We start from the raw sequence: 22305 nt of genomic DNA, 5'->3' as shown, positions 1-22305 counted from the left end.
ACAATCCTGAATGGTCTCCAGGCATATATGCAACTGAAAACTCGCACCCCAGGAGTGACTCAAACCCATACTGCCAGAACCACTGCATCTGATGTACAGGATCCCTTAATCACTCGACCATCACGACCGGACAAAAGAGGATGGTAGCGGAGGCTAATTCCCCATCCCCCCCCCCAGCACACTGTTGGTAATCTTGGGCATGGTATTTTATCAAATCACCTCATTCTTTGGGGCACACGTGAGGAACACAAATGTGAACAAGTTTGAACGTCTGCAGGCATATAAGCAACTGAAAACTCACACCTCAGAAGTGACTCGAACCCAATGGTTCGAGTCACTAAAAATGGAATTGTTCGTGTGTTCAAAATCGCTAATCTTCGAAAGTTCTTCACCTATTGTTTTGAAATTTTCACACAATATTCCATTCATATCCGGCCAGGTTTCTATTTACATACCATATAGATGTCATGTCTGCGACAGTAAAAAAAAAAAAATACTTTTTCTGAAAAACTGTGTTTTTCATGTGATGGAAATCTTTGAAAGCTCTCTACCGATTGCTTTGAAATTTTAATACAACGTTGCATTCGAATAGGCGCGTCTTTATTATGTTGTGGGGTTTTCTTTTTTGCTTTACCGACTGCAATGCGTACGTCGCCATTGTACATGTGGCAGACGCTTCTCGAAGCTGTCGGAGTTAGCAGAGAAAATACGAGAGCAACCGTACAGGGCCTGGGAGCAAGGTCGAGTTAGAGTCCTTAAGGGTCTCTTCTCAGACTAGCCTCACCTGGTCCTGTTCCACGTTTATCGTTGGAATCTCCTCAATGATTTACCACTTTAAGGGACTCCCAGGGTTCTCATCACATTTATTTTTTGGAGAATTGGAGAATTGATTTTTGAATTACCTCCAACAGTGAAAAGAAATGTAGGAAAGATTGAGAAAATTCGTGTTAGAATTATTAATCTTACTTTTTCGGTCATATTTAATAATATATGTCAACAGGAAAGACTGCTACCAAAATATACTAATATATATATATATATATATATATATATATATATATATATATATATATATATATATATATATATATATATATATATATATATATATAAATTGTTGCAAGTCGAGCAACAAATATTTTACATTGAACAACAAATGAGATTAGAAAAGCAGTATTGCCACCTCTGCTATACAGAAAAAATAGACCCCAGACACACCCTGTGGGTAGTAATGGACTCCCATACCGCCACTATGAGGGGTAGTGGACCCCATAATAACACTATGGGCGGTAGTTGACACTATACAAACACTATGGGCGGTAGTTGACACTATACAAACACTATGGGCGGTAGTTGACTTCATAGCGACCCTGTGGGCGGTAGTGGACCCCCTGCCGACCCTGTGGGCGGCAGTGGAACCCCCTACCAACACTGTGGGCTGTAGTGGACTCCTACCGACCCTGTGGGCGGTAATGGACCCCATACCGACCCTGTGGGTGGCAGTGGACTCCATACCGACCGTGTGGGTGGCAGTAGACCCCATACCGACCCTGTGGGCGGTAGTGGACCCCATACCGATCCTGAGGGCGGCAGTGGACTCCATACCGACCCTGTGGGCGGTAGTGGACCCCATACCGACCCTGTGGGCGGCAGTGGACTCGATACCGACCGTGTGGGTGGCAGTAGACCCCATACCGACCCTGTGGGCGGTAGTGAACCCCATATTGACCCTGTGGGCGGCAGTTGACCTCCCTACCGACCCTGTGGGCGGTAGTGGACCCCATACCGACCCTGTGGGTGGCAGTGGACTCCATACCGACCCTGCTGGTGGCAGTGGACCCCCTACCGACCCTGTGGGCGGCAGTTGACCCCCTATCAACCCTGTGGGCGGTAGTGGACCCTTTACCGACCCTGTGGGCGGCAGTGGACCCTATATACTAATCCCGTGGGCATCACTGGACCCTATACTCATCCTGTGGGTGGCAATGGACGCCATACACATCCAGTGGGTGGTTGTGAGCCCCATACCCATCCTGTCGGTGGTAGTGGACGCCATACACATCCAGTGGATGGTATTGGACTCCATACCTAATTTCATCTTCATAGTTTTTCACTTTTTGCCTTAAAATTGCACTGTATCTATTGCTACCCAATCTCCCAACCTTTATGTTCCCAATTTGAACATCTTTACCATTGAGATCATTGCTGTTTTCTTATATGTGCTGCCATTCTATTGTATGGTGTTTATAAATCTTGTTTAACTGTATCTCTTGCTACCCAGTCTCCCAATCTTTATGTACCCATTCTGAACATCTTTACCATTGTGATCATTGCTGTCTTATATGAGCTGTCAATCTGCTGTATGGTGTCTATTAATCTTGTTTAAATTACTAATCAAGCTGTCAATGTAATCAATCAGAGCTTTAATATAACAATGTGCTGTAATATACTTACTTATCTCTCTCATCTCATTTTTCTCTTGTAATGTATCTTTCATTTATCAATTCTGATTGAAATTACCTACTTAAAATTATCTGCTAGATTAAGGACCTGCCCGAAACGCTGCGCGTACTAGTGGCTTTACAAAAATGTAAATACTGTACTATCCAATGTATTCTCACAAACCCAATGTACCTTCTTGTATATATATAAATAAAAATAAAATAAATAAAATATAAAATACCCTTCCTGTGGGTGGAAATGATCCCCAAGTTTGCAGTAGTTTACCCCATAAACATTCCAACATAACATCGTTTTCTGTTAGCATTCCTACAAAACATTCTTTAAAGATTTTTAAAGCGCAAACTATGGTATATAATATTGATTGGGGAAGCACTGTTATTCTATGTAATTATTTATAGTGCTTATTATAATTTACTAAGAACAACTAATATTTCTCAAAACAAAACTACGAGCCTTCAATAGGATATAGCTGATCTGTAATATTCTAAGAGCATGGACAATAGTAGGTAAATTTCACAACCCATGTGGGACATGAAAACTACAATTTTCCTTATAATTGAACCAATCACGACTATTCTGCTATCTACGTTGATGGACGGGTACTGTGAGACGTAAATTGGTACGTGAGCAAGAGTTTGGGCCTTGGTAAAAAAGGTAACTGGAAATATATCACATATGTACTAAATCACATTCAACATATTGACTTTAAGCATTAAGTCATATATGTGCTGTCTTGTGTGAGAACGGGTTGTATCTTTACCCCTGGAGAATGCGGCCCCAGCATGGAGCCCGTACCTTGTCAAAGCACAAGGCGAAGCTAGAAAAAATTCAGAGGTATGCCACTAGGCTAGTGCCAGAACTAAGAGGCATGAGTTACGAGGAAAGGCTGCGGGAAATGCACCTCACGAAACTAGAAGACAGAAGAGTAAGGGGGAGACATGATCACTACCTACAAAATTCTCAGAGGAATTGATCGGGTAGATAAAGATAAACTGTTTAATTAAACGGGTAGTACGCGAACAAGGGATACAGGTGGAAACTGAGCCACAGCCTGGGGACGTTAGAAAGAACTTTTTCAGTGTCAGAGTAGTAAACTTAGTAGAATTAGTTAGTAGTAGATTAGTAGTTAGTTAATAGTAGTCTACTATTAGTTAGCAGTAGAATGCATTAGGCAGTGATGTGGTGGAGGCTGACTCCATACACAGTTTTAAATGTAGATATTAAATGTATGATATGTAGTTTAAATGTAGAGCCCAGTAGACTCAGGAATCTGTACACCAGTTGATTGACAGTTGAGAGGCTGGACCAAAGAGCCAGAGCTCAACCCCCGCAAGCACAACTAGGGTGAGTAAAACTAGGTGAGTTCAGACTGCAAGGCTGACAGACTGACAGACTGCCAGGCTAACAGACTGACAAACTGCCAGACTGACAGAATACCAGACTGCTAGACTGACAGATTGCCAGACTGAGAGACTGACAGACTGCCAGGCTGCCAAACTGCCAGACTGACAGACTGCCAAACTTACAGACTGAAAAATGACAGACTCACAAACTGACTGACTCACAAACTGACAGACACACAAACTGACGGACTCACAAACTGACAGACACACAAACTGACAGACTCACAAACTGACAGACTCACAAACTGACAGATCTACAAACTGACAGTCACACAAACTGACCGGCTAACAAACTGACAGACTCTCAAAGTGACAGACTCACAAACTGACAGACACCACAAAATAACAGACTCCAAACTGACAGACTCACAGGCAGAAATGCTCCATTAAATCATTTGGTGGATATTTTTCACAGGAAAACCCCGTATTTACACTCTGGGGCTGAGATCGGGACGATAATATATATTTTTATCGTGTATTACACAGAGTTCAGAAGAGACCGAGAGATTAATGTCGGCAGCTCCGGCTAATATGTCCTCCACATATATGTGGTCAATATGTCCTCCACATATATGTGGTCAATATGTCCTCCACATATATGTGGTCAATATGTCCTCCACATATATGTGGTCAATATGTCCTCCACATATTATGTGGTCAATATGTCCTCCACAAATATGTGGTCAATATGTCCTCCCACAAATATGTGGTCAATATGTCCTCCACAAATATGTGGTCAATATGTCCTCCACAAATATGTGGTCAATATGTCCTCCCACAAATATGTGGTTTATATGTCCTCCACAAATATGTGGTTTATATGTCCTCCACATAGTATGTGGTCAATATGTCCTCCACAAATATGTGGTTTATATGTCCTCCACATATATGTGGTCAATATGTCTTCCACATATATGTGGTCAATATGTCCTCCACAAATATGTGGTCAATATTCCCTCTGAAGCAAAATAATATGTATTAATAATGAGGTCAAAATATTGGTCCGAGCTTGATCAGCCTGCACGTTCACTAATACGTATCATTTTGTACGCTATGGTCCCCAACGTACAAAATACCATGTAAAGTAGCGGGTCACAAATATTATTTTTCTATGCATGGGCAGGTTAGGTTAGGTGGGTGGCTTGGGTTGGTGCGTTTCTGGTAAGGTTATTACCTTGTATTTAGCACGTTGTGACGGGGGAAGAGGCTGGCTAGCCACAGTCTGGTAAAAGCATTTGATATCATGCTTCAGTGTGAATATAATGCAGGATGAAGACAGCAGTAAATATGTACCAGCGAGTTAGTCAACTGTTGTGGGTAACATTCTGCATCCTGGTGAAAGTCTGTCCCTTGGCCCAGGAACTCCTCCATAAGCCTAAAAGGCTCGCTGTCCCGAGAATGACAACCTTGTGTTTTTATTAATAACTAGCAGTACCCGGCCACGCGTTGCTGTGGCTCACAGCAACCTTCCCTGTCCCCCTCTCACCCGTCTCCTCGGCCTCCCAACCATTTCCCAATCCACTGTCCCCTCGTCCTCCCCACCATTCCCCACTCCACCATCCCATCTTCCTTCCCACCATGCTCCACTCCCCTGTCCCTTTGTCCTCCCCACCTCCATTCTCCATTCCCCCATCCCCTCGTCCTTCCCCACCAATACCCCCTCCCTTATCCCCTCGTCCTCCCCACCATCTCTCACTTCCGTCCCCTCGTCATCCCCACTATTCCCCACACCCTCATCCGATGCCTTCCCAAATGGTCTGAGGATCCATCTGAAAAAGGGAACATCAAGTGATCTGATGTTCCCATCACTGAAATATAAGAAAAACAGTTAAAAAATGAAATGAAAATATGAAAAAATATAAAAATAAACTATTCTCACGAAATGAACAGTATGGTAAACAACACAGCTCAATTCCAATGCAATTCACACAAAATAATTTAATCAAAATGAAAATAAATCAAAATCTATAAAAATTCCATTTATCAGTGCAATCAGAAACATTGAAATGGAATTGTAACATAATTAGTATAGCATGTGTGTTGCTCTTAAATGCAACAGATGGCGCTGATTTTCAAGAAAACCATAGTTTTACCTGTCACAGGTGTGGCATCTATACTTATACTTACGAAATGAATGGTATGGTAAAAAACACAGCTCAATTCCAACACATTGTCACACAAAATAATTCAATAATAAATAAAATAAATCGAAATCTATGAAAATAAAATTTATCAATGCAATCGGAAACATTAAAATGGAATTCGTGACATATTTAGTATAGCGTGAATGTTGCTATTATGTGCAACAGATGGCGCTGTTTTTTAAAAAGGTATGTTTTTACCTGTAGGAGGGGTGGCATCTATATAGTAGGTATATAAAAAGACAGGCGTATTCGAATGCAACGTTGTGTCAAAATTTCAAAGCAATAGGTAAAGAGGTATCGAAGATTTCCCTCACATGAAAAACGCAGTTTTTCAGAAAAAACATGTTATCTATATAGAATTTATATAAAAGCCTTCTCGGATGTGAATGGAACGTTGTGTGAAAATTTCGTGTAAGTTATGTGAGTTCGGTGAAGAACGTTCGGAGATTAGCGGTTATGCACAAACAAACATTTTCAGTATTTATATAGATTATTAATTATTCACTAATTAATCGCTCAATCACCTGGTCAGAGACCGAACCGGCGGGACATTGATCCTTGGAACCATGTATGGAATGTCTAAGCTAACTCCCAAGGTAAATCCAAGGTAATCCTAAGCTTATCTTCAAGGTATTCTCAAGGTAACCCAAAAGTAAGCTCGGATAACCCCAAGGTAACATAATATCATCAAAGTAACTCTCAAAGTAACCCCAAGGAACTTCAAGGTAACCTCAAGGTATTAACACGAGGAACCCCTCAAGATAAGGCTCAAGGTAACTTCAAAGTAAGCTCAAGGTAAACCCAAATTAACTCCTAAGGTAAACGTTAAGGTAAATTAAAAGTAACCCCAAGGTAACTTCAAGGGAAACCCCAAGTAGGCCCTAAGTATTTTTATGGTAACCTAAAGCTAATCTTTGGGTAACCTCCAGATAATCCCAAGGCAACCTATATATAACGACAACTAGCCTAAATGTTAACTGTGGCTACATGGCAACAAAAAGGAAATAATAGTTGCCGAGCCGAGTGTCTGTTGATGTAGAAAACTGTGCAATCCTTCGTCCTCCAGCTGCTGCTTGAAGGGTGTTGACCATGGAATTGCAGATATGCTAGCTCTGGGACACGGCTGTGATGTGCCAAATGACGTGGCACCGCTCTACTGGTCGTGGGAGCGAAATAAGCACGATCGAAACGTAGCTCTCTGTTGCTCATTACTAATGGCGTCCGAGTCGTGTGGTGGCTGGTCACGTTCTCGCGTCTTCTTCCTCTTCCCGATTGCACATGTGCAGCTCTCGATAGACATCTCGAGCGTAAATGGATATATATATATATATATATATGTCGTACCTAGTAGCCAGAACGCACTTCTCGGCCTACTATGCAAGGCCCGATTTGCCTAATAAGCCAAGTTTTCATGAATTGTTTTTCGACTACCTAACCTAACCTAACCTAACTTTTTCGGCTACCTAACCTAACCTATAAAGATAGGTTAGGTTAGGTAGGGTTGGTTAGGTTCGGTCATATATCTACGTTAATCTTAACTCCAATAAAAAAATATTGACCTCATACATAATGAAATGGGAAGCTTTATCATTTCATAAGAAAAAAATTAGAGAAAATATATTAATTCAGGAAAACTTGGCTTGTGCGTTCTGGCAACAAGGTACGACATTATATATATATATATATATATATATATATATATATATATATATATATATATATATATATATATATATATAGAGAGAGAGAGAGAGAGAGAGAGAGAGAGAGAGAGAGAAGGGAGTACCACCTCTGGCTGGAAGAAGGGGGACCCATAGCCTCGGAGGAAACCACACATAACGCATTGGAGGGAATATAGGTCCCCTCCAATACAGTTTCTGTGTGCTTTTCTCCTACCACCCCCTTCCCTTTTTTTTTCCTTTATTGTGTATTTAAAGGTTACAAAACATACAAAATAAATGCCTAAAGGTTATGGATCTCTTGAAGCTCCTCCGCTTCTGGACAGGAACCGAGGACGCAGCAAGCATTTCCCCTCTGGATCGCCACACTGAGACGCTGAAACAAAAAACTGGAAGATATATATATATATATATATATATATATATATATATATATATATATATATATATATATATATATATTGACGATAATCTCTTTCAAGAGAGATTGAGCCTGCTCTTCCCTACATAAGTACGTCAATAGACAAAAGACTATATACAAAATACGCTCACCAAGTATCGCCAAACGTTTTGCCCAGAGAGCAAATCGTACCCAGCACACCGTGACACCTGCTACCACCGCCGTAACCAGCTAACCACCAGCTCATCCTCTGCCTGCCTGTCGCTGATTGGCTGGTGACTCGTCGCCCCTGCCCTCCGCCTCCGCCACAAGTCGACGTCTGAGCTGCAGTGCGGCAGTATCGTCAGAATATCTCAGTGCTCAAAGCAGTTGACATCTCTCGCTGGTAGACTAAGCCTTGGCTTTCGTGTACTAAGGGAGGTGGCAGCTCGAAGCCAGTATTCCAGCACCACTTATATTTTATTTTGCTATCACTGTAACTTACTTGTCTTAACGTAACTTTTCATTTGCCAGTGATTATTCATATTATTTTGTTTGTTGACTTATCTTGCATATTTTTATGTGATTACCTTTATTCATGCCTTGTTTTTCTAGAGTAATTAAAATTTCATTGTTTATATACTTGTGTTTTGTGTGTCTTCCCATTACCTTACCACAGACGAAAGGACCAACTTTTCTCTCTTTTTTTGATTATGTGACAAGGCCCTGCCCCTAGCTTTTGAAACAGCCGAACACCAACGCTTTACCTTCACAATATATATATATATATATATATATATATATATATATATATATATATATATATATATATATATATATATATATATATATATATATATATATATATATATATATATATCGTACCTAGTAGCCAGAACACACTTCTCAGCCTACTATGCAAGGCCCAATTTGCCTAATAAGCCAAGTTTTCATGAATTAATGTTTTTTCGACTACCTAACCTACCTAACCAAACCTAACTTTTTCGGCTACCTAACCTAACCTATAAAGATTGGTTAGGTTAGGTTAGGTAGGGTTGGTTAGGTTCGGTCATATACTGTTACGGTGCCCTCTCCTATTTATTTCGTTTGCCGGCTTAAAGAGTCATATCAGCTCTCCCTACTGATTCTCTGAGGTTCAGGGAGTCTATTGACATATGTGGCGACCAGACCGGCTGCCAGTAAAAGGAAGGAAGTTATATTATAAGTTGTAAATAAAGGAAAATTGGCGCCCTGTTATAAAATGAAACAGTATCCCCTACGGCAGATATGACCTTTTGGAAGGGACATTAGCCGATCGCGGATTGGCCGACGTAGGTCGCGGGCGACAAATCAGGGCCCGCCATGACGTCACCGAGTGCCCCGGGCGGCGCCAACGTCAGAGTTGTTCTGACCTTGGAAGCGACAGGACGCGCCTCGGTCTGCTCTCAAGGATTGGAGGCTCTGCAAGCCTTGTTCAGTGGATTGAGCTGGCCATCGCAGCCCATCATAGTTATTGGAGACCCTGCGCTTCTGGGAAGCAAAAGAGGAACCAAGTTCAGTGAGCAGAGAAGTGCCAAACTTGGAAAATAGTCGGCGAGGACGCTGGGCGGCGCCGCTGGCTGGACGTTGAGGTCTGGAAGGTGGGCGGGCAGGCCTAGCTGTGACTGGGGTCACATCCACTGAGAATCTTGGAAGGACGACACCGTGCCTAGGACCAGGAGCAACGCCTTGTGGGAGAGGCGAGTGTGGGGAAAATAGTGATTAGCTCAGCGCCCATCGATGAACCAGGATTGTGGCAGCTGAATCTCAGGGATTGGAACGGCGACGACGCGAAGGCTCCACGACACCTGAGGACCTGTGGAACGTCCTGGATCGTCAAGGATCGACCCAAGGAAGCGTGGGAACCTCACACCATCGAGGGACAGGCGTCGTGAGCCAGAAATGTAAGGTAGATCATTTTTCCCTCCCATTACCCCTTGTATGAGTAGGCTAGTTAGGCCACAATATTTACTGGTGTATGTGGCAGCAAGACTTTATTACTTTAATAGTAGAATAGGCTGCAAGGCAGCTTGAGTTCAGGACTGTCAGAGAGGACAGTGTGTATGGATGGCAGGACAGTGAAGAAGAGGCGCCGACGTGGTGAAGAGGCCCTCCTGTGAGAGTGTGAGACTCCTGTCTTTCTGCCCAGTTGAAGGAGGGTTGGAGGTCGTGGAAGAAGAGGCTGACGATCTCCAGACTCATTATCCATATTCCATATTCATGTATTACTTGTGATTGTGTGTGTGTGTTCATGTAATTTGCATCAGTAAACCCGCACATTTTATTACTGTGTTTGAGTGTGCCTCCATTTATGATATTTCTCTATGAGCATACATTTCTGGCTACAAACAATATATAATACACCCACTGAACTGCATTGCTGGGGTGCAGATATAATAACCCAGCTGGCGACCTTGCTAAGAGGAAGATAGAGAAGACAGGCGGGAAAGGAGTTCCTGCAACTTTTTTTGTCTGGCAGGCAAGACTCAGGGAGGTTATAGTTATAGGTAAGCCTGAGTCTTCCTTCACTCCCCCACGGGTCTAGGCCGGAACTGTTAACAGCAGTTTCCCCGTGTTTGACTGAAGGGCTTCCAGGGTGAATCAGTGGCACCCCTTTGTGGTGGAAGCAAAGACCTGCAGGGGTGGGCATTGTTGGTCCTCTCTTGTGTGACCAAGGAGACTCCAGTGAATCCAGGGAGTCGGAGGGGCTGAGTATTTGGGCCTTTGAGCCCCTAGCAGCCGAGTGTTAGCAGAGCCCCGGACCACCCACCCCCACGTGACAGAGAACTGGCGACCTTGCCAGGATTCGAACCCCAGTAGCCAAGAACTGGGAACTTCGCCAGGAAGCGTGGATCAAGCTACAGTGTGGACCAGATTTCAAGACAAGTGTTGCCAGGGTACTAATACAGTGTGGCCAGTGAATTCGGTGGTACTGTTACTCAACCAGCTAAGGGACTGAAACGGTGAAATTAGTGCCTACTAACTTGTCTGTGCTGTCGTGTATGCTTGATGATATAGAGATGGAGGAAGACAAAGTAAAGAAATTTATTGACACAAGGGACGAGAGAATTTTGGAAGGGTGTACCAAGGCCCAGCTCCAACAAGTGGCAAACCACTTTGGGATCAGGTTGAGGACGACTAAGGTAGCGGAGCGAAGGATAGAGATCATGGCACAGCTCACAGCTCGAGAGGAAGCGACGGGAGAGGAGCCATCTCAAGAGGAGCCGTCCCGAGGAGAGCCGTCGCAAGGTGAACCGTCCCGACTAGGGCCTCCCCAAGCGCCTACCAGTGTGGAGAGAATTCACAGTGAACATGGGAGCAGTGGAAGGTCCAGCTGTAGTAAGAGGAGCCTGCAACTGGAAATAATGAAGATGCAACTGGAAGCCCAGCTGGGACGAGAGGAGAGAGAAGCGCAAATGCAGCGAGAGGAGAGAGAAGCGCAAATGCAGCGAGAGGAGCGAGAAGCTCGGCTGCAGCGGGAAGAAGGAGAGAGACAACTGCGACTGGAGGAGATAAAGGCAAAGAAAGAAGTCGAATTGCGTCGCGTTGAGCGTGGTCTGCCCTCACTACCTGCACGGCGAGATGACCTCAAGGTAAGGGAACGTGACTTACCTACGTTCGAACCACAGGAAGCTGAGGCGTTCTTCGAACACTTTGAACGGATAGCAACTCTGAAGGAGTGGCCAGAAGATGATTGGGCTGCTCTGGTCCAGGGCAGGTTGACTGGTGAGGCCCGGGAAGCCTATAACATGCTGGACCTAGAGGAGTGTACTAGTTACGACGCGATTAAGAATGCGGTGCTCCACTCATTCCGGCTGACTCCGGAGATGTACCGGAAGCGGTTCAGAGAGTATACAAGAGCGTCGGGAAAGACTTACGCCGAGACCGCCAGGGATATGGAACGGAAATTCCTACGATGGTTGAAGGCGGAGAAAGCGGAGTCGGTGGATGATATCAAACGACTGATAGTGATGGAGAAGTTTATGTCAGTGCTCCATCCTGAGTTGCGAGTAAGGTTGAGAGAAGCAGGTATTAAGGACCTGAAGACTGCAGCGGACCGAGCCGACATGCTGGAGGAGGCACTACATCTCAGGAGGGAGGGGCCGCCCAGACACTCACCTTACCCCAGGTCGGGAGGGAACCTTAGGAGTTCAGGAGGAGCGAGGATGGGTGGGGACTCTCCCAAGAGCAGCGTGCCCGATGAAGTAACGCAGTTCAAGAGCTCAAGAGACGCGGGGAGGAAGCCCCAAGCTGTGAGCAGTGGACCTAACTCGGGAGCAAGTGCTGCAGTCCCGGATACGACGAGAAGGAGTCCAAGGAGGACCCAGGGGACGTCTGCAAGTGGTGCCGCCAGAGTGACTAGCGAGTGGCCGCCCAGGGGAGGTGGCCGATGCTACAACTGTGGTGTGAGAGGACATTATGCCCGCGAGTGTGAGGAGCACCAAAGGAATGTAGGATTAATGTTGGAAGAGGAGAGAGTGTTTGTTCACACCCCATATTATAGTGGACCCAACGTGAATGGTTGGGAAATGAAGTTGGGTGAACATCCCTTCGTTTTCGGGGCCAACGTGAAGTTTGGAAAGTCAGACCCAGTGGAGGTTGCCGTGCTTCGAGATACGGGTGCTGACATAAGTATGGTGACCAGGAGTATTCTCCCCAAGGAATTTAATGATTCACCTGTGGGAGTGGTGAGGATACGCAGTGTGGGGGAGGAATACAGGTTGCCACTTCACGAAGTACAGCTGATTGCCGACTGCGGAGTCGAGAAAGCTATAGTGGCTGTAGCCCCTAAGTTACCCCTAGAGCATGTACAGATGGTGCTGGGTAATGACCTCGGAGGAGGCAGGATACAACCCGATTGGGCCAGGAGTGCCTATGTTGCAAGCAGCGGTACAACCCTGCCAGGTGAGGTATCGGTCGTTCCAGATGGTGGTGAGGAAGCCGACTTCGCCAGGGAAAACGTCGCCAGAGACGACGACAACGAGGGCGAGAGTGCAGAGAGGTCGTCGGAGGTTGTGGAAAACCCCGACGGGGACCTCCGAATAAGCCTGATGATGCGTGTGGAGGAGTGGCGAGGAGCAGCTGTGCAAACGCCTGGGGCGGTGAAGAGGCTGCAGACCGCACTCCCTCCATACAGAAACGTGAATAAAGTAAGCTCAGTGGATGAGCGAACGGCAGTGAGGGGCAGAGTGGAGGAGCCACGACGCAGTGCACCCTATGCCGGCCAGATGAATAGTGGTAGGTGCAAGATGAACCACCGTGGTGAGGTGAGCCACAGGGAGGTGGATGAGCCCAACCACGAACCGAAGAAGACGTCTGCAGGGAAGAGAATCTCATGGAGGAGTGAAGATGTTCGTCGGGAATGAAGGAGCGAGTGGTATAGGAAAGGCAATACGAAGAAAGCAGGGAATAGTTACACCCAGGGTAGGCGCCAGCCTAACCAGAGGGGCATTGGGCCATCGCAAAAGCCTAGTGTGGAAGAGAGGAAGCTGCTGGATGGAGTGCAGGTTACAAGTGCCACTGTGAGGAGACAACGCACCTACGGGAGAAGAGGAACCGAGAAGAGAGAAGATTGACGAAGAGGAGATCATGAGAGGAAACATGGAGTACCTGTAGGACGCAGTGGAAATGCAAGACTATCTCGGAGTGCACGACGCGGTGGAGGCGCTGCGTGCACTGAATCTTACAGTGGTAACGAGCCGTTGGAGTACACTCGTAGACACGGAGAGAGGATTTCCTGTAGGTGTTCAGGGAACACCCATCACACCCGGTACTATGCGAGGTGGAGATACAATGAGGCAAGTGACTGGCAAGGTGGTACGAGCCACGTCACCAACTGGAGGAGTGACACTTCAGGAACGGAGGGAGCAAGAGTATAGATTGCCCTCTTGAGTGCTGCTCTTCCGATATGACTCTTATTTTAAGGGGAGGGGTATGTTACGGTGCCCTCTCCTATTTCTTTCGTTTGCCGGCTTAAAGAGTCATATCAGCTCTCCCTACTGATTCTCTGAGGTTCAGGGAGTCTATTGACATATGTGGCGACCAGACCGGCTGCCAGTAAACGGAAGGAAGTTATATTATAAGTTGTAAATAAAGGAAAATTGGCGCCCTGTTATAAAATGAAATAGTATCCCCTACGGCAGATATGACCTTTTGGAAGGGACATTAGCCGATCGCGGATTGGCCGACGTAGGTCGCGGGCGACAAATCAGGGCCCGCCATGACGTCACCGAGTGCCCCGGGCGGCGCCAACGTCAGAGTTGTTCTGACCTTGGAAGCGACAGGACGCGCCTCGGTCTGCTCTCAAGGATTGGAGGCTCTGCAAGCCTTGTTCAGTGGATTGAGCTGGCCATCGCAGCCCATCATAGTTATTGGAGACCCTGCGCTTCTGGGAAGCAAAAGAGGAACCAAGTTCAGTGAGCAGAGAAGTGCCAAACTTGAAAAATAGTCGGCGACGACGCTGGGCGGCGCCGCTGGCTGGACGTTGAGGTCTGGAAGGTGGGCGGGCAGGCCTAGCTGTGACTGGGGTCACATCCACTGAGAATCTTGGAAGGACGACACCGTGCCTAGGACCAGGAGCAACGCCTTGTGGGAGAGGCGAGTGTGGGGAAAATAGTGATTAGCTCAGCGCCCATCGATGAACCAGGATTGGGGCAGCTGAATCTCAGGGATTGGAACGGCGACGACGCGAAGGCTCCACGACACCTGAGGACCTGTGGAACGTCCTGGATCGTCAAGGATCGACCCAAGGAAGCGTGGGAACCTCACACCATCGAGGGACAGGCGTCGTGAGCCAGGAATGTAAGGTAGATCATTTTTCCCTCCCATTACCCCTTGTATGAGTAGGCTAGTTAGGCCACAATATTTACTGGTGTATGTGGCAGCAAGACTTTATTACTTTAATAGTAGAATAGGCTGCAAGGCAGCTTGAGTCCAGGACTGTCAGAGAGGACAGTGTGTATGGATGGCAGGACAGTGAAGAAGAGGCGCCGACGTGGTGAAGAGGCCCTCCTGTGAGAGTGTGAGACTCCTGTCTTTCTGCCCAGTTGAAGGAGGGTTGGAGGTCGTGGAAGAAGAGGCTGACGATCTCCAGACTCATTATCCATATTCATGTATTACTTGTGATTGTGTGTGTGTGTTCATGTAATTTGCATCAGTAAACCCGCACATTTTATTACTGTGTTTGAGTGTGCCTCCATTTATGATATTTCTCTATGAGCATACATTTCTGGCTACAAACAATATATAATACACCCACTGAACTGCATTGCTGGGGTGCAGATATAATAACCCAGCTGGCGACCTTGCTAAGAGGAAGATAGAGAAGACAGGCGGGAAAGGAGTTCCTGCAACCTTTTTTGTCTGGCAGGCAAGACTCAGGGAGGTTATAGTTATAGGTAAGCCTGAGTCTTCCTTCACTCCCCCACGGGTCTAGGCCGGAACTGTTAACAGCAGTTTCCCCGTGTTTGACTGAAGGGCTTCCAGGGTGAATCAGTGGCACCCCTTTGTGGTGGAAGCAAAGACCTGCGGGGGTGGGCATTGTTGGTCCTCTCTTGTGTGACCAAGGAGACTCCTGTGAATCCAGGGAGTCGGAGGGGCTGAGTATTTGGGCCTTTGAGCCCCTAGCAGCCGAGTGTTAGCAGAGCCCCGGACCACCCACCCCCACGTGACAATACCTTCGTTAATTTTAACTCCAATAGAAAAAAATTGACCTCATACATAATGAAATGGATAGCTTTATCATTTCATAAGAAAAAAATTTGAGAAAATATATTAATTCATGAAAACTTGGCTTATTAGGCAAATCGGGCCTTGCATAGTAGGCTGAGAAGTGCATTCTGGCTACTAGGTACGACATATATATATATATATATATATATATATATATATATATATATATATATATATATATATATATATATATATATATATATATATATATATATATATATTATTAAATATGACCGAAAAAGTAAGATTAATAATTCTAACACGAATTTTCTCGATCTTTTGTACATTTCTTTTCACTGTTGGTGGTAATTCAAAAATCAAAAATTACCACCAACAGTGAAAAGAAATGTACGAAAGATCGAGAAAATTCGTGTTAGAATTATTAATCTTACTTTTTCGGTCATATTTAATAATATCATATATAATATCATATTTAATAATAATATTTAATAATATTTAATAATGTCTACAGGAAAGACTGCTACCAAAATATACTAATATATATATATATATATATATATATATATATATATATATATATATATATATATATATATATATATATATATATATATATATGTCGTACCTAGTAGCCAGAACTCACTTCTCAGCCTACTATGCAAGGCCCGATTTGCCTAATAAGCCAAGTTTTCATGAATTAATTGTTTTTCGACTACCTAACCTACCTAACCTAACCTAACCTAACTTTTTCGGCTACCTAACCTAACCTAACCTATAAAGATAGGTTAGGTTAGGTTAGGTAGGGTTGGTTAGGTTCGGTCATATATCTACGTTAATTCTAACTCCATTAAAACAAAGTGACCTCATACATAATGAAATGGGTAGCTTTATCATTTCATAAGAAAAAAATTTGAGAAAATATAATAATTCAGGAAAACTTGGCTTATTAGGCAAATCGGGCCTTGCATAGTAGGCTGAGAAGTGTGTTCTGGCTACTAGGTACGACATATATATATATATATATATATATATATATCGTAATTAATTAAGGAAAGAAGAGATGGTGACGACTATTGATGTCACATTTAATTCTTCTGTGTTAAAATATTATTTCGCGTAACCTAAGTTGGTTTATTAAAGTCACGCAGCTAATCGAAGAAATTAAAGAGAAATCATTTACATAAAAATAATTTCCTCTAGAATGTTTGATATCAACTAAATAAAGGAGTTCCAGTAAGCAGTAGTATGCTGCGAAATTAATGTTATTAGTTAGTAACTGTTTTAGTAAAATAAATGATAAACTGGACTCTGATATAAATCCTACTAAATGTGGAAAGAATTCATGTTTCTACCTGTCGTTCCTCGCGTCGTCACTCTGACAAGGAAGAATCTGGCAATATGTTTAATATAAATCATGATGATGATTAAATCTACAAGTTAGTAATTTTAGTAGCTACTTGTGGTTAATACAAAAGTTGTATAAAAATACAAAAATGTATGAAACTGTTGGTTATTTCCAACATAACTCCGGGGGAAGAAAACTCGAGTCGTAGTTCAGGTCTTAGTACTAACGTACACCTGTTTCTTTATCCTGAAGCTATATTTATGGGTTAGTAGGTTAGTACGCACCTAACGAATGTCCCGAATTTGTGGTAGATGACTAAGTCAACATGGGGGCGTAAATAAACATTGAAATTTATTGAATAACTCTCTTGTAAGAAACAGAATGATATTATTAAAAATATATTATGAATAATTGGATCATTTAAGATCAAGGAGACCTCAACAATATAGTGAGGCTATTGTCCAGGGTCACTATGACTCGTAACTATCTAGTTACTGGACATCAACTCACTTCTGCATCAGCATGGCCACTTCAAATTTAAACGATAAGTTATCTACACTTAAATAGAATCAAAATATTGTTTAAGTTTCTGTTTGCAGTTCTGAGCAGCGACTCTAGTTGGCCTTGCGCTCGGTTGAGTAGAATTTTTGTTCTCTGAAACTTGGGTTACAGGTATATCTGTAGAACACTCATGTTCTGCTAACTCTAAAGGTACTAATTTTTCTAGTGTTTTCAAGGTAGTAGTGCCTCGACACTAAACTTTAACAATTCGTAAAATACCATTGCGGTCAGGATGGATGTCAACAATTTTACCTATAGGCGAATCTGACCTGAGTATATCACTGTCTACTAGGACAAGATCACCTCGTTTGAGTTGAACTTTGTTGTATGGGCTTGCAGCTCCATAATGATATGCTCTTAAAGCAGTTAAATATTCACGTGTCCAGACCTCATTCTTTTTCTTTATTACTTTTGAAAAGTGTCTATAACTCTCTACCAAGTCACTCACCTTGACACATGAAGGGTCAGCTAGATCCTCATCTTCAATAGATATTAGAGGACTCAGAAGACCACCATGAATCAAATGAGAGGGGCTTAGGGGTTCTCTTTGGGAGAAATCTTCTGATAAGTAGGTTAGAAGTCTGTTGTTGACTCGTGCTTCAATTTCCACGACAAGGGTCTGTAATTCAGTGAGATTAATTTTCTGCCGGTGTAAGGCTTTTCTTAGGCATTTCTTAACAGTTCCCACCAATCTTTCGTAAAAACCGCCGTGCCATGGTGCTCTTCGAGGGATAAATTTCCAGTAACATTGTCTCTGTTTGAGCACAGAGTGTACTTCTGGATGGTTTCATATTTCTTGTAAGAAAGCCTCTCCTGCCACGAAGTTAGATCAATTATCAGAGATCATTAATTTTGGGCAATATCTTCGTGCAGCGGATCTGCGAAAGGCTTGCAGAAAGGCTTCTGCACTCATGTCAAAAGTGACTTCTAAATGTACTCCACGTGTGGTAGCACACGTGAAAAGGCAAATATTGGCTTTCACTGGAATCTTGTCCGGTCTGCCTGTTAAAATTAGTGCTCCTGTATAGTCGACACCTGTGGTTTCAATGGACGAAGGTGGACGACTCGCTCCTTAGGTAGGGGCGGTGGACCTGGATAAGGACACACTCGAGCATCATATCTCTTGCAGACTACACAAGACTTGATTAAAGATTTGACAGTTTTGCGACCTCGGGGAAGCCAAAAACGTTGTCTGAGTTCAGTAAGAGTATCTAATTCTCCACCATGCAATGTATTATGCTCATGGTAATGTAGAACTATGAGTTTAGTAATGATGTGGTGACGTGGTAGAAGTATAGGATTCTTCATATCCAAATTTATTTCTGCGTGAAGCAGACGTCTGCCGCATCTCAAAATGTTATAGTTGTCTGAGTCAAGCCAGATACCCAGAGACTTACTTAACTTCTCTGGGAGATGTTCATATTCCTTCCCATAAGTCTGTTGTTGAGCTTGTTTGACCCAATATTTGATGGAACTAGGAAATCGATACTTGATCCCCATCTTGTTGATGAAATCAAATACCATTTCTGTAACTCTTAGTAGTTTGCTTAAATTGGAATAATGATGAGGATTGATAGCTAAATTTCGAGGGGGTTCTGGATGCACAACAGGGGTAGTGATATTGGTCACAATGACTTGTGGCTTTTGTTGGGGCCACTGACTAATAACTAGCCATTGGGTTCCATTAAACCATATCTCGGTTTTAACCAATTGCTTTAAAGTCAAACCTCTGGATAAATAGCCGGCTGGATTGTCCTTGCTGGGGACATGTCTTAATTTATAACCAGCAGACAATTCTCGAATTTCCCTTACTCGATTGATGACATAGGGAGTTTTGTTGTTGTCATTTATTACCCACTTCTATACTGCCTCATTGTCTGACCACACCACAGTAATGTTCACCAAGGTGAACATTACTGAGGGTTTTTATCAGGCAATGAGCCAGTCTTACACCAACTAATAAGATAGTTAATTCCATTTGGGGTAGTGAACTCCTTTCTATCGGGGCTACTCTTGCCTTGGATGCAAGCAAAAATGATTGTTGAATAATAACTAGATAGGTTACTGAACCATACGCTTTGCCTCGCAGAACACATATAAATTTGTGGGTAAATTTCGTCCTAAGTTATTTCGAGGAAATTGTGGAATACTAAGTTTGTTGTAATCAGGAATCAACTGCTGGGATTTTTCTTGGAGATCCTCCAGCAACGTTTCTCCCACCTCAAATTCCTTTGCCAGCACTCCTGCATAGGGAATTTACCCTTAATTAGAATAAGACTGAGTAGGCCTAAAGGGTCAAATGGCTTGCTGACATGGGAGAGTAGTTTTCTCATGGTTAGAGGTGAATGGTTGATCTCCACCGACTTAATATTTAATTTGTCTGTGGAAGTATTCCATTCCATACCTAAGACTTTCAATTTGTGAGATACCTTATAATCAGGGAATTCTTCCTCGATTATTTGGTTTAGTTGTTTATTATTTGAAGCCCATGACTGTAAAGGCATGTTGGCTCCTAACAGTTCACGATTAGTCTCATGGTAAATTTCCACTAGTTTATTTTCATCATTAGTGGTTCCTTGAAAATTGTCAATGTATAAATTGTTGCTAATCTCAGTCTTGTAGGGGCTATTAGACTTCTTAAGATGTGTATCCAGAGTAGCCTGGAGTAAGAATGGTGAAGATGTCGCTCCGAACAGTACTGAGGCAAATCTATAAGTAATAACTTCACTATTAGGATCCTGTGGATCTTTCACCCAGCGAAGTTTAGTAAAATCACGATCCGTCTCTTGTAAGCCTACTCTTAAAAAGGCTATACTAATGTCGGCTGTAAAGGCGAAAACACCAGAGCAAAATCGTAATACGACTTCTTGTTGTTTTTGGGTTAGGCTAGGTCCAGTTTGTAGATAATCATTTAGTGACATGCTGTCTGCCTTTAATTTGGCACTACAATTAAATACAATCCTGATTGGTGTTGTAACTGAATCTTTCAGGACAGTATGATGTGGCAAATAATGGCCTGTTTTATGGTTGTCTTCTTCAACAACTTCTATAAATTTGTTAGCAAGTTGTTGCTGTACCACAGCATGATACATTTGCAATTTATCTGGTTGCATCCGTAGCCTAGCTAATTGATAATTTAATTGGGTTGAAGCCATGAAATAATTTACTGGAAGCTGTGGGTGGTTCAGCTTCCACTGGAGTCTCACCCAATATTGATTATCTTGAAAAATAACAGTATCAAGATATTGGTGATACGTCCATGTGTCATCTGGACTGGGTTGACCAGGGACTATGCCTAAGGTGTCCAAATCCCATAATTTGTGAACAGGAGGATTGGACTCATCATCCTCGGTTTCGTCTCTGACCTGTAGTGGTGACTGCTCTAGGCCTAGTCACACCACTATTGAATTAGTCGGTTGATTACTAGTAGACTTAGAATGTTGTTGGATCAACACCGGTCCTGATATTTTTTTTTTATTTTTTTTTATTTTTACATGCAAGCATGCAATATATATACAATAAAAACAAGGCAAGAACATGAAAACAGAACAAAACAAAACAGTAAACCACCGGCCAGAAGGGCCAACAGCACAGTACAACAAATGAGAAACACGATAAATGCATAAGAAACACAGCATACAAATTAGAAAACAATGTCAAACAAGCAAGCACAGTATCAGTACAAAACAAAACATTTTAAAACAAAACAAACATCAAGAGGTACAGCATAAAACATAACAAGAAAATCACAATATACAACAAACAAAACAAAAATAACAAACAAGTACAACATGTAATGCAATAATAAAACACCAGTGCAAATGTACATCACAGAAACAAGACATAAATAAAAGCACTCACACCAAACCAACCGCCTCGCAACAAACAAAGGGAGAGGCCAAAATATACAATAATAACAAACAAGCAATCCATGCAATCAAGAAAATGGAACATAGTAACATACACAACAACAAACAAGCACCGGCCTGAAGGACCGAGAACGAAACACAACATAAAGGACATCATGAAATAAAACAAGAAAATGCACAGCACACAACAAGCCAAAAATAAAAACAAAAAACAATAATAAAAAATAAATTCAAAACAAAAATAAAACAAAAATAAAAACAAAATAAAAACAAAAATAAAAAACAAAAACAAAAACAACACATTCTAGCAATGCATAAGTAGAACACACATGGCAAAGTAAGAACACAAAAGCAAATACATGAATAAAAATGCCCTCACCAAAACACCTGCCTCGCAACAAATAAGGAAGAGGCACGGGCACAAAATACAATAGGGCAAACGAAAGGCCATAGGGGCACACAACACTACAGTAACATGGAATCAGCTGACATATTTGCCCAGGAATAAGACCCGGGGGAACCGCACATTGAACGCCTCCCAATGCAGCCAACTCCCCCAAGAGTCTCGACCCTCCATCGGGGGCTCCATGTCCTCCGGAACTCAGGCAACAAACACTCGCAAACAGGGAACCCAGACGGTGTCACTCCGGAGGCACGTAACCGCCACCCTACTCCATACAACAGGAACCCGCCCATCAAGAAAGTCCTCCGGCCGTTCCGACAGCAGGGAC

The 22305-nt window shown here is 43.2% G+C and overlaps 1 protein-coding gene across 1 annotated transcript; it reads right to left on the bottom strand.

Moving 5' to 3' along the window:
* Positions 1–17898: 17898 nt before the first annotated feature.
* On the bottom strand, positions 17899–20818 carry LOC138351689 (uncharacterized). The gene is made up of 4 exons (XM_069303708.1): positions 20110–20818; positions 19771–19948; positions 18741–19464; positions 17899–18348 (listed from the first exon to the last, which is right to left on the bottom strand). The coding sequence occupies exons 1-4, from the start codon at positions 20816–20818 to the stop codon at positions 17899–17901; spliced, it is 2061 nt and encodes a 686-aa protein (XP_069159809.1).
* Positions 20819–22305: the final 1487 nt, after the last annotated feature.

Source organism: Procambarus clarkii, chromosome 50 (assembly GCF_040958095.1).
Source record: "Procambarus clarkii isolate CNS0578487 chromosome 50, FALCON_Pclarkii_2.0, whole genome shotgun sequence".
In the NCBI taxonomy this organism is placed as follows: domain Eukaryota; kingdom Metazoa; phylum Arthropoda; class Malacostraca; order Decapoda; family Cambaridae; genus Procambarus; species Procambarus clarkii.
Note: the sequence above shows the minus strand (reverse complement) of the source record. Positions and strands in the feature narration are given on the sequence as shown.

Excerpts from the sequence above, each read along its gene's own strand:
- LOC138351689 (XM_069303708.1), bottom strand. The coding sequence starts at position 20,818 with ATGCAACCAGATAAATTGCAAATGTATCATGCTGTGGTACAGCAACAA. Across the intron at positions 19,949-20,109 it reads TCACAAATTGAAAGTCTTAG|GAGTGCTGGCAAAGGAATTT; the intron begins GTATGGAATGGA and ends TTCCCTATGCAG. Across the intron at positions 19,465-19,770 it reads GAGGCAAAGCGTATGGTTCA|CAAGGACAATCCAGCCGGCT; the intron begins GTAACCTATCTA and ends ACATGTCCCCAG.